At 42.5% G+C, this 11,671-nt stretch overlaps 3 protein-coding genes across 3 annotated transcripts in view; 2 read left to right on the top strand and 1 right to left on the bottom strand.

Annotated features, from left to right (window-relative positions):
• rpp21 (ribonuclease P 21 subunit) overlaps nt 1–1,428 on the top strand; it is a 3,932-nt gene extending 2,504 nt beyond the window's left edge. The window contains exons 3-5 of the mRNA XM_037674866.1: nt 616–698; nt 841–975; nt 1,089–1,428. Of these exons, the coding sequence (XP_037530794.1) occupies nt 616–698; nt 841–975; nt 1,089–1,180 (310 nt within the window). The 3' untranslated portion in view covers nt 1,181–1,428. The remainder of the gene's footprint in view (nt 1–615; nt 699–840; nt 976–1,088) is intronic.
• A 46-nt stretch (nt 1,429–1,474) lies between these two features.
• On the bottom strand, nt 1,475–2,571 carry aqp12 (aquaporin 12). Its single transcript, XM_037674865.1, has 3 exons — nt 1,977–2,571; nt 1,714–1,830; nt 1,475–1,627 (listed from the first exon to the last, which is right to left on the bottom strand). Exons 1-3 carry the CDS (start codon nt 2,569–2,571, stop codon nt 1,500–1,502), a joined length of 840 nt encoding a protein of 279 aa, XP_037530793.1. The 3' UTR covers nt 1,475–1,499.
• An 8,131-nt stretch (nt 2,572–10,702) lies between these two features.
• The window catches only part of LOC119408027 (UDP-N-acetylglucosamine/UDP-glucose/GDP-mannose transporter), a 6,581-nt gene continuing 5,612 nt past the window's right edge, over nt 10,703–11,671 (top strand). The window contains exons 1-5 of the mRNA XM_037674864.1: nt 10,703–10,812; nt 11,019–11,052; nt 11,137–11,223; nt 11,322–11,389; nt 11,489–11,560. Of these exons, the coding sequence (XP_037530792.1) occupies nt 10,703–10,812; nt 11,019–11,052; nt 11,137–11,223; nt 11,322–11,389; nt 11,489–11,560 (371 nt within the window). The remainder of the gene's footprint in view (nt 10,813–11,018; nt 11,053–11,136; nt 11,224–11,321; nt 11,390–11,488; nt 11,561–11,671) is intronic.

Here is an 11,671-nt window from a genome sequence, read left to right as displayed (position 1 = left end):
TTTGTGCTTTGTATGCTCTGTTGTATCATTAATAACTAGTAATTTGTAACCAAATTTAGACTGTCACGATCGCAGGAAACGGTAGCACTTGTTTTTAACAGCAACACAGAGGAGTGTATGGATGAATAGTCCACCCTCTTCAAACCAGCTGGCATAAAGAGAGCTGTAAATTCATGCTTGAAAAGAGAGGTTTTGTTTTCTTTGGTATTAATTCAAAGCTGCTCCAATACCTCAAGAAACTTGTAAAAAAAAATGCCATAACGTGTCACTTTTAAAGTAGAAGTATTTTAGTTGTAACAAATGAAGATTACATAATAGTTGTCTACACTAAGCATAAATACTGAGGACGGTTTGGCGTCCAGTAAGTCAATCCTTTATTAAACCTTGTTAAATGTCTAGAGAAGTTTAATATTTGCTCTGACGCATTAGAAATAAATTCTTGTATGTTTCGTTACAGTTAAGCCTGTTGTGAGGGAGCATTATATTGGTTTAACAAACAAAATTTATTTTGACAAATACATTTCTTTTTGTTGGAGGAAACACAGGCTTGTAGCCACAGACCGGACCGTCAAGAAAACAGAGAGAGAAGCTGAAGTATTGATTGTTTTATTGCAGGGACCCATCAGTGAAGAGAACAATTTGCAAGAAATGTTGCTCGTTGCTTATTCCGGGTGTTACAGCAACAACAAGACAACGAAGTAAGTCGGTTTGTAATTTCCTCTGCTAGATTAATGGCTCCTGACTGTAACCAGTTGTTTAGGGGATCGTTTTACCCAGTCAGCAGCACAAGTTTCATAAATAATGATGGTATGTATTTTTGGGTTTTGTTTGTTTCATAAGGAAAAAACAAAAAGACTCGCTTCACTGTGCTGAGGTGTCTCAGCTGCGGTCAGAGCAAATCTCTACTGAATAATCCAGATTACCGTTTATGGGTGGACCGACCCGAGGCCCAGCTGGAGCAGCAAAAGCAGCCGGGTGAGTTAACAGGCTTCAAAACAGATCTAGTTCATAAATTCATAAATGTTGCTAATCTAGACTTTCTTCAAAGAAAACCCTCTGGTGGTGACTGTTTTCTGTTGGACCCACAGGTCCAAGCATGTCTGCTAAAAATGAGCCAAAAAACACAAAGTCCGATGGGTCACAGTCCTCCACACTTCATGTGGCTCCTGCCAGAACATAGCAGCAACGTCTCCTTGGTTTGGCTTTTTGTATAAAACATGTCTATTTGAAGTATATATTTACTGAATGGTAGTTTTTGATATTATTTCAAACAATAAACTGTTTTCTGTTCATTTCAGTGATCTTGCTAAATCTGAAATCAATAACTTTAATAAGCCGAAGATGGCAGATTGTTTTTCAAAAAGTGAAAGTTTTTGTCTTTAAACTAGCCTACACAATTTATCTATTAAATAGAAGTCCCACAACTAATGGCCTTTTGCTATCATTCAATTACATGTTTTTAAAAAAAGTATAATAAATACATTCTTTTAACATGAATTTCACATTTTCTTCTTTTCTGCTTTCTCTCCTTTTGGCACTCTGAAGCGTGTCTTCTGAAAGTATAGAAGGTTTTTGGCAAAAAACCTCGGAATATGGCCCATGTACAGGAGAACAGCCAAAGTCATTCCTACAAAAAAAAACAGACATTCATTCACGTGAAAGCTTGAAAACAGCTGACAGCACACGTGCACAAACATATGTGATAAAAGTTACCTGTTAAAGAGCTCAGCCAGTACACCACTGCATACTCTGTGAGGGTAAATCCAGGACAGTGGAAGGTGAGTCCATACGCCAGAGATGGATTGATGAACGCTGAGGTGTATCTTCTGGCTGAAAAACAGAGTGGATGTATATTTAAGTGTAAAAAGAGTTGTAGAAAAAGAAAAAAAATCTTTCTGTGCAAAGTCTAAAGAAGCTAGAGGACATAAGCCAGCTAAAAAAAAAAAATAATTTCCGTAATAATTTCTCATATTCACCAGTGTGGGACAAGAATGTGAGGAGGAGCGCAGTCAGAGGCACCCGGATCAGAGCAGATCTGTGCCGAAGATTTAAATGAATAAGATGAAAGACGAGTGCACAGGCACACTCGGTCACAAAGCCCTGAACCACAGGGATCAGCAGTGACGTGCTGCAAGAAGCAGACATCAGGTTTTTGATCATGTGCATGTCCGTCAGCTCCAGGTTCCAGTAGTATCCAGCTGCAAGAAGGGCCAGGTGAGCTCCGGCAAACTGGGACGTAACGGCGAGCACAGTGGGCAGGATGGAGGCTTCGAGCTGCAAGAACTTTTGCACAACCAGGCTGGGATTCCCTGACGCTCCCCCACAGATAACACCATGAGTCAGCAGCAGCACAAACAACATGGTCACAGTCACATCAGGACCCAGACCCCCGGCCCACTCGCCCACCTCCACTATGGTCTGCACCTCCAGCCAGCATGCCACCAGCATGAAGGACGAGGCAAACTCCACAATGAAGCTGAATCGTGGCCATTTTCTGAGCAGCGCTTGAACTGAGGCTGCAAAAACCACAACAGCCAGGAAGTATCCGAGAGACGCGTTAAGTCCAGTCATGGTTGTTGTGTCCTGTTGTATTTCTTTCTTATAATGAGGAAAGAAATGAAAGGTCGATTCAGCAGCCGTGCTCTCTTTGACAACGTGGCACACTCACAAACGTGGTGCTTATCAGAAATACGTCAGGTTTTTATCCTGCAAACACCTGCCAAAATACACACGGGCTTTTTACAAGGTCAGGTCAAGAAGCTGGCCTCCATTCAGTGGTCACTTATCGGACCAGAGCTTTGACTTAACAATACCTTTCTCATGCCAGAGAAAAATGAAAATAATATCCCTACTGCATATTCCACAAAATGTCAAAAAATGTATTGTCGTACAAAAAAAAATCTGAACTCTAATTGTTGTTTAGCTGTCCTGCCTGCAGTCCAGACCTGTTGTTTAATAAAACATTATGACATGTGAAAGGAAATCCAACAAAGTTAAGTCGGGTCTTCTGGATGGATTTTAAGAATCAGGTCTCTCTTGTAAATGAGTCCTTGAGGCTCAATGGGATTTACCTGTCTAAATAAAGGTTGAATGGATGAAAAAAAAGAATAAATACATTGTTTTTTTTAATCCATCCAGAAGACCTGACTTAATTTTTACATTTTTCTACCAGGATTATTGAGCGCATGAATCAGGATAAAAGAAATGTTAATCAAAAAACACCTGACGTGTTTAACTTCTTGTGTCACATTTAACATTTTCTATATGAAGGCATCCATACTACAAATGTAAATTATCTAAACTTGGTTTAAACAATAATTTATGAGTGCATTTATGTTTAATGTTGTGCATCTTTTAAATGCAAGAGCTTTATTTTGCTTTTTAACTGAACATTGAAATTTCAATGGTCAAAAAAAAAAGAAGCTCAGTGTCCCATGCCCAGGTGGGTTACCAGGGCTCCAACCTCTTCGAAAGACTGGTTATGACCCACATCAAAACTACCATCAACATCAGTGAGGACCCTCACCGGTATGCATACTGCAAGAATCAATCAACAGAAGATGCCATCTCCTCTGTGGTCCACACTGCTCTCACCCACCTGGAGCAGAAGGACTCTTACGTCCTTATGCTCTTTGTGGACGTCACGTCTGCCTTCAACACCATGATCCCCCAAACCCTGATGGACAAACTACTCACACTAGGACTAAGCTTCTCCATTTGCTACTAGGTCCTAGACTTCTTAACAAACGGACCATAGTCTGAGGATCCACAACTTCTCCTCCATCATCATAACCCTCAGCACTGGTTACCCTCAGGGCTGTGTTCTGAGCCTTCTCCTTTTCACTCTGCTCACATATGACCGTGCAGCTACCCATCCAGGCTGTCACATTGTAAAGTTTGCAGATGATACAGTGGTGGTGGGATGCATCACAAACAAGTCCAGCTACAGGCAGGAGGTGGAACACTTGGAGAGCTGGTGCAGGAAGAACAACCTTCACATCAATGTGAAGAAGATGGAGATGGTCGTGGACTTAAGGATCTGCGGTGGAAGTGGTCTCCAGCTACAAGTACTTGGGTGCACAAATGAATGACAGCCTCAGCTGGAGCAACAACACCACCAGCCTGATCAAGAAAGCTCATCAGAGACTCTACTTCCTCAGACAGCTGAGGCAAGCTGGTCTGGGAAGCTCAGTCCTCACCTCCTTCTACAGGTGTGCAGTGGAGAGCATCCTGTGCTCCAGCATCAACGTGTGGCATGGAGGCGGCACAGCTGCAGAAAGAAAAGCTTTGCAGAGAGTGGTGAAGGCTGCACAGAAGACTGTTGGAGTCAGTCTCCCCACCATCACAGACATCTATGCAGGAAGAGAGCCACCTGCATCATGTCAACCAGTCTAACTTCTCTGGTTAGTGTTATTACTCAAAACCTTGTTTAAACAAACTCAACTTCACCAAAGATCTGGCGGGATGTTTGAACTGACCAATAGGAAGACACGATGTAAAACCCGACCAATAGAAAGAGAGAAAAGGACCGCGGCTCACAGAGATTCACAGACACTGCCCACAGCTCACTCAAACTACATTACAGTAAACTTGTTAAAGACAGAGAAAATATTTTTTTAAAAGATCAAGAGAATGGAGGTTGAAACTATGAGCAAAGTAAACCCTGTAGTGTAAACCAAAGAAAGAATTTCACTTAATAATCTGCCTGCCATTTATGCCTGGATTGGAGCTGCGATTACTGGGCTGGGGGCTTGGGCCAAAACCTGCAGCTCTAATCCAGTTATGAATTAAACAAAGTTCAGTCAGGTCATCCGAACGGTTTCTTTTGTTGCTGAGACTTTTAGTCCATCATCCGAAGGACTTTTTCAGCCAGGAACCCACCAAACCAAACTGAATCCCACAAACAGCTAACCCCCAGAGTGGAAAAACTCATATTGCTGGTGATAAGATGGCTTCCAGGGTTCGCCTTCTCTCCCATCAACTCCTCTGAGATAGCAATGCCAAAGTGGTTCAAAACAGCAAAGTTTGTGCTCAATAATCGAGGTCAAGATCCAACAATGTTCAGTCAGGTCATCTGGACGGCTTCTTTTGTTGCTGAGACAATTCATCCTTCATGCAAAGGACTTTTTCTATCGGAGGAGCAAGCCATCATACAAACTGATTCACAGACAGAGCATACTCCATGGTGGAAAAACTAATTTTGAAACGTGAACGTGATGTAATGTGAATAATACACATCAAACATTTCACTCGTTTTTTTTTTTTTTTTACTGTAAGCTTTTTTACTTATTATCTTTGAAATGTATGCAGGAGTTCTGACACATTGGCAGTTGTGCTCCGCAGAGCTGTCTGGACACGCTCCTGTGCGTAAACCGTGCACTGTCTGCAGGGCGCACAGCTGAGCAGGTGAAGCTGACACCCCTTCCACGTCTAAAATTCCAGTAATTACAATGAGTGGTTAGTGCTACGTTTGGGGTACCGGGCCCTTTGATACGGGCTGTTAGGTCCCTGTACGACCGGTGTCAGAGCCTGGTCCGCATCGCCGGCAGTAAGTCGGGCTCTTTCCTGGTGAGATTTGGACTCCGCCAAGGTTGCCCTTTGTCACCGATTCTGTTCATAACTTTTATGGACAGAATTTCTAGGCGCAGCCAAGGTGTTGAGGGGATCCGTTTTGGTGGCCTTAGGATTGCGTCTCTGCTTTTGAAGATGATGTGGTCTTATTGGCTTCATAAGATCGTGATCTACAGCTTTCGCTGGAGCGGTTCGCAGCCGAATGCGACGCGGCCGGGATGAAGATCAGTTCCTCCAAATCCAAGGCCATGGTCTTGAGCCGGAAAAGGGTAGAGTGCCCTCTCCGGGTCAGGGAGGAGGTCCTACCCTCATCTATGGTCATGAGCTTTGGGTTGTGACCGAAAGAATGAGGTCTCTGATACAAGCGGCCAAAATGAGTTTTCTCCTCAGGGTGTCTGGGCTCTCCCTTAGAGACAGGGTGAAAAGCTCGATCATCCGGGAGGGACTCAGAGTAGAGCCGCTGCTTCTCCACGTCGAGAGTACCCAGTTGAGGTGGCTTGGGCATCTGTTTAGGATGCCTTCTGGACGCCTCCCTGGTGAGGTGTTCCGGACACGTCCCACCGGAAGGAGGCCCAGAGGAAGACCCAGGACACGCTGGACGGACTATGTTTCTCGGCTGGCCTGGGAACGCCTCGGGATTCCCCCGGAAGAGCTGGCCCAAGTGGCTGGGGAGAGGGAAGTCTGGGCCTCCCTACTTAGGCTGCTACCCCCGCGACCCGACCCCAGATAAGCAGAAGAAAATGGATGGATGGATGGACCACATGTGGTACATGTGGTGGAACGAAATTGTGTACACAGAGTCCCAGTTACATCCAACAAAAATATAAAATGTAAAAGAAAAACAGTAATAAGATCCAAGACATAAACTAAGAAAAAACATTAACTGGAGATGGTGACACTAAAAACTGAACTGAAGAACTGATTGGAAGTGATTAAAACGGTGGTGCAGTTGATAGAGCTGCTGCCTCTCAGCAAGAAGGTTGCTGAATCAAATCATGCAAATAATTTCATGCAAATTGTTCATCAGAAGAGTGAGATCTCAGCCATCGATATGATCTACCCAAATACCATCCTGTTCATCTGTGAGGCTGCAGTGAAACAGTAACAGATCTGTAGACAAAACTCAGCTGGTTTAAAGCAGAGATGGTCACGTGCTCCCACCTGCTGGACAATGACACACACACTACTGGAGTGATAAACTGTGTCAAAGTTGCCCCTTTCATAGTATATTAAACATTATATAAACAAAATATAAAAATTATTTCCACATGATTTTTGTTGCACCTCTCGAAGATAAATAAGTCCTGTATTTGTAATTATATAATATTCAGTTGTAATTTCTTTGAATTAAATTGAATGATAACATAAACGAGCACTATCCTGTTTTTTTTGTTTGATTGTTTGTTTGTTTGTTTGTTTGTTTGTTTTTGAAAAGAAAATCACAACAGTGAGAACCAAATTCTAGAAATAGCATTTTGGGATCATTTCCTTCCTATTCAGATTTTTTTTTTTAGATATATGGCAACATGGAAAACCAGCCTTCTTTCTTACAGATTCACAGTTTTATCCTATTTGAATAAAACCCTTCATGGCTGAAATACAACACAATCTACAAGAGAGCCTTCATGCTTTACAGATGAATATGGACGCGCAGTGTTGTACCTTGGACCTGAAATTTTTGTGTAAGATTTGCAGTTGGTAGAGCTGCTGCCTCTCAGTGAGAATATTGCTGGTTTGAATCCCGGTCCGGGGGCCTTTCTGGGTGGAGTTTGCATGTTCTCTCTGTGCATGCGTGGGTTTTCTCCGAGTACTCTGGTTTCCTCCCACAGCCCAAAAACATGCATGTTAGGCTAAATGGTAAATTGTCCCTAGGTATGTGGGAGAGAGTGAATGTTTGTTTGTCTCTATGTGTCCCTGTGATGGACTGGAAACCTGTCCAGGGTGTCCCCCGCCTCTCTCACAGTGATAGCTGGATATGGGCACCAGTGACCCCCATAACCCGAAAAGGAACAATCGGGTAAAGATGACGGACGGACGGACGGATGTATGTATGTATGACGTACGTACGTACGTATGTACATACATCACACATCATACAAAGTACATCCATCCATCCATCCAGACATACATACTGTATGTCTGGATGGATGGATGGATGGATGGCTTTATGTACAGATGGATGGATGGATGGCTGAATGTATGTATGTATGTATGTACGTACGTATGTATGTCTGGATGGATGGATGGCTTTATGTACGTACGTATGTATGTATGTATGTATGTATGTATGGATGTATGTATGGGTGCCTGTATGGCTGTATGTATGTATGGCTGTACGTACGTATGTATGGATGGATGGATGGATAGATGGCTGTATGTATGTATGTATGGATGTATGGATGTATGGATGGATGGATGGATGGATGGATGGCTGGCTGGCTGGCTGGCTGGATGGCTGTATGTATGTATGTATGTATGTATGCATGCATGCATGCATGTATATGTATGTATGTATGTATGTATGTATGTATGTACAGATGGATGGATGGATGGATGGATGAATTTATGATTTGAATTTTTTAAGTTATACCTTTCATAAACCTGTTGTCACTGACTGTCAGTCCTGTTCTTGTGCTAAATCACCCATTTCAGTTGTTTCTCCTTGTTTGTTTTCCTTGAAAACAGCTTATTTGTATTAACTCTTCTATTTAGACCATAACTGATAAATCATATATGTATTTTGGGAAAGTGTAGATATTACCTACTTTTTGTCCAGTGTAGATATATACCACTTTTCTCTTACTTTTATTTTACAAACCGGATTCCAAAAAAGTTGGGACATTAAACAAATTGTGAATAAAAACTGAATGCAATGATGTGGAGGTGTCAACATCTAATATTTTATTCAGAATAGAACACAAATCACAGATCAAAAGTTTAAACTGAGAGAATGTATCATTTTAAGGGAAAAATCTGTTGTTTCCAAATTTTATGGCGTCAACAAATCCCAAAAAGTTGGGACAAGTCCATTTTTACCACTGTGTGGCATCCCCCCTTCTTCTTACAACACTCAACAGACGTCTGTGGACAGAGGAGACCAGTTTCTCAAGTTTAGAAATAGGAATGCTCTCCCTTTCATGTTTGATACAGGCCTCTAACTGTTCAATCGTCTTGGGCCTTCTTTGTCGCACCTTCCTCTTTATGATGCGCCACATGTTCTCTATAGGTGAAAGATCTGGACTGCAGGCTGGCCATTTCAGTACCCGGATCCTTCTCCTACGTAGCCATGATGTTGTGATTGCTGCAGAATGTGGTCTGGCATTATCGTTTTGAAAAATGCAGGGTCTTCCCTGAAAGAGATAACGTCTAGATGGGAGCATATGTTGTTCTAGAACCTGAACATAGTTCTCTGCATTAATGGTGCCTTTCCAGACATGCAAGCTGCCCATGCCACAAGCGATCATGCAACCCCATACCATCAGTGATGCAGGGTTCTGAACGGAGCGTTGATAACAACTTGGGCTATCCTTGTCCTCTCTGGTCCGGATGACATGGCGTCCCAGTGTTCCATAAAGAACTTCAAATCGTGACTCATCTGACCACAGAACAGTCTTCCATTTTGCCACACTCCATTTTAAATGACCCCTGGCCCAGTGCAAATGTCTGAGCTTGTGGAGCTTGCTTAGAAATGATTTCCTCTTTGCACTGTAGAGTTTCAGCTGGCAACAGCGGATGGCACGGTGGATTGTGTTCACTGACAATGCTTTCTGGAAGTATTCCTGAGCCCATTCTGTTATTTCCTTGACAGTGGCATTCCTGTTTGAGGTGCAGTGACGTTTAAGGGCCCGGAGATCACGAGCATCCAGTAGAGTTTTACGGCCTTGACCCCTACGCACAGCGATTGTTCCAGATTCTCAGAATCTTTTGATGATGTTATGCATGGTTGATGATGATAACTTAAAAGTCTTTGCTATTTTATGCTGGGTAACACCATTCTGGTATTGCTGCACTATCTTTCTGCGCAACAATGGTAGAATTGGTGATCCTCTTACCATCTTGGCTTCTGAGAGACACTGACACTCTGAGAAGCTCTTTTTATACCCAATCATGTTGTCAATTGACCTAATTAGTGTTAATTGGTCTTCCAGCTGTTCGTTATATGCTCAATTTCCTTTTTCCAGCCACTTATTGCTACTTGTCCCAACTTTTTTGGGATTTGTTGACGCTGTGAAATTTTGAATCAACATATTTTTCCTTTAAAGTGTTACATTGACTCAGATTAAACTTTTGATCTGTCATCTATGTTATATTATGAATAAAATATTGACATTTGCCATCTCCACATCATTGCATTCAGTTTTTATTCACCATTTGTTTAGTGTTTGAACTTTTTTGGAATCCGGTTTGTATTTATTTAGTGTTGTTTCAGTGATTTTTTTTACTATGATTGCGAGAGCTCTGCACAAGAATTCCAGTGTGCCTTGATTGTTGGTCTGTGCACAAATGACATTAAATAACTTTGTAAACTACCTTTGTTTTAGTTAACTAAGTGAATGAGTACATTATGCAGAAACCACTTTTAAATTTTTTAAAGTAAAAGTTTCAACTTTTTAAATTGATTTACACATTATATAGTTGTAAAGTTGCAGAAAATAACCGTTATTCGCTTTGTAAGGTTTACTTGCATCACAATGCAAATAAGTTATTTATTTTAGAATCAAAATATCTTTAGAAAAATAATTTTGTAGGTATGTATTGTTATTATATATGTATTTTTTTTAAAAAAAATGTTTTTTTTTATCCCATAATGTGTTTATTTTATTCTATTCTGTGGCATGTAGGAACTCTTCTCCGCCAGCGCAACCCGGATGAAAAAGCGAGCGCACCAAACACAAAGGAGGGAGGGACCTATGGGCGGGACTGTCAGTTAGGGACGCTCCCATTTGAACCAATCAGCGTCGTTCAAAACCGACTATGTAAACTCGTTCATGCAGCCGTCAGTTTGTGCTACGCGCATGAAAACCTGACAATGTATGAAGAACGGACAGAACAGGGGTCCCTAGAGCGAAGAGAAGCGATGGCAGGGCTTGAAGGAGTGTCTACGCTCCGGGGGAATGAGAACTAGTCGGGTATGGCGGACAAACCTTCGCCGCTGTTTGCGAAGCTATTTGCCGCCGGTTTTTACGGTCTGAGCTCGTTCCTGATCGTCGTGGTGAACAAAAGTGTCCTGACGAACTACAGGTAACGGGTTGACCGCCCTCGGCTGCATGCAGCTCCATGTTAGCTAGGAGAACAGCGGCTACAAGTTGTTGTGGAGCTCCTTAGCTTCGTTAAAGACAGATAAAAAAAAAAAAACCACTTTTTGTAGCTTTTGCTTCATGACAGCGTGGACTCCATGTTGACCGCCAACAGTCTGTGATGGTCTCTGAACTGTCCTGTTATTTCAGGTTTCCCTCATCAATATGTGTCGGACTAGGACAAGTAAGTGTTTCACAGAGCTCATCTCACGTCGCTTGTGCAAACGGATCAAACTGATGTTGTCTCTGTGCGTGTGCGCGCGCTCAGATGCTGGCCACAGTGATTGTGCTGTGGGTGGGCAAGGCTGCGAGGGTGATCACCTTCCCAGATTTTGATGAGAGCACGCCTCACAAGGTAACACACGCGCACAGACAAGTTCAGAAACGAGCTTCCGGTTGTTTCGCATCTGTACTTTCAAAGTTAAAGCTCGTTGTGATGTCCCTGCTGTCTAGACGTTTCCTCTACCTCTCCTTTACGTGGGAAATCAAATCACTGGCCTGTTTGGCACTAAAAAGCTGAAGTAAGTACTTCTCTCTTCCCTGACGAGACACGATCATAAAACAGAAATAGATCACGACTGGCAGGATAATTTTCTGCTGCTGGTTATGTCCTCCACCAGTCTGCCCATGTTTACAGTCCTCAGGAGATTCTCCATCCTATTCACCATGCTGGCAGAGGGATTTCTGCTCAAGTAAGATTAAACATGTCCAATAACTGTTTGAACGAGAATATTTTATTAGTGCATCAGTTCTGGCTGGTACTAACACTTCATAGTAGTCAGTTCTGGTTGGTACTAACACTT

Source organism: Nematolebias whitei, chromosome 3 (assembly GCF_014905685.2).
Source record: "Nematolebias whitei isolate Nwh7 chromosome 3, NemWhi1, whole genome shotgun sequence".
Classification (NCBI taxonomy): Eukaryota; Metazoa; Chordata; class Actinopteri; order Cyprinodontiformes; family Rivulidae; genus Nematolebias; species Nematolebias whitei.
This window is presented reverse-complemented; position numbering and strand designations above follow the sequence as displayed.

What these genes read in the sequence shown, in the direction of transcription:
- aqp12 (XM_037674865.1), bottom strand. Translation starts at nt 2,571, where the DNA reads ATGACTGGACTTAACGCGTCTCTCGGATACTTCCTGGCTGTTGTGGTT. An exon ending in CACATTCTTGTCCCACACTG is followed by an intron (nt 1,831 to 1,976) that starts GTGAATATGAGA and finishes TCTGTTTTTCAG; the next exon opens with CCAGAAGATACACCTCAGCG. An exon ending in CTGGCTGAGCTCTTTAACAG is followed by an intron (nt 1,628 to 1,713) that starts GTAACTTTTATC and finishes TTTTTTTTGTAG; the next exon opens with GAATGACTTTGGCTGTTCTC.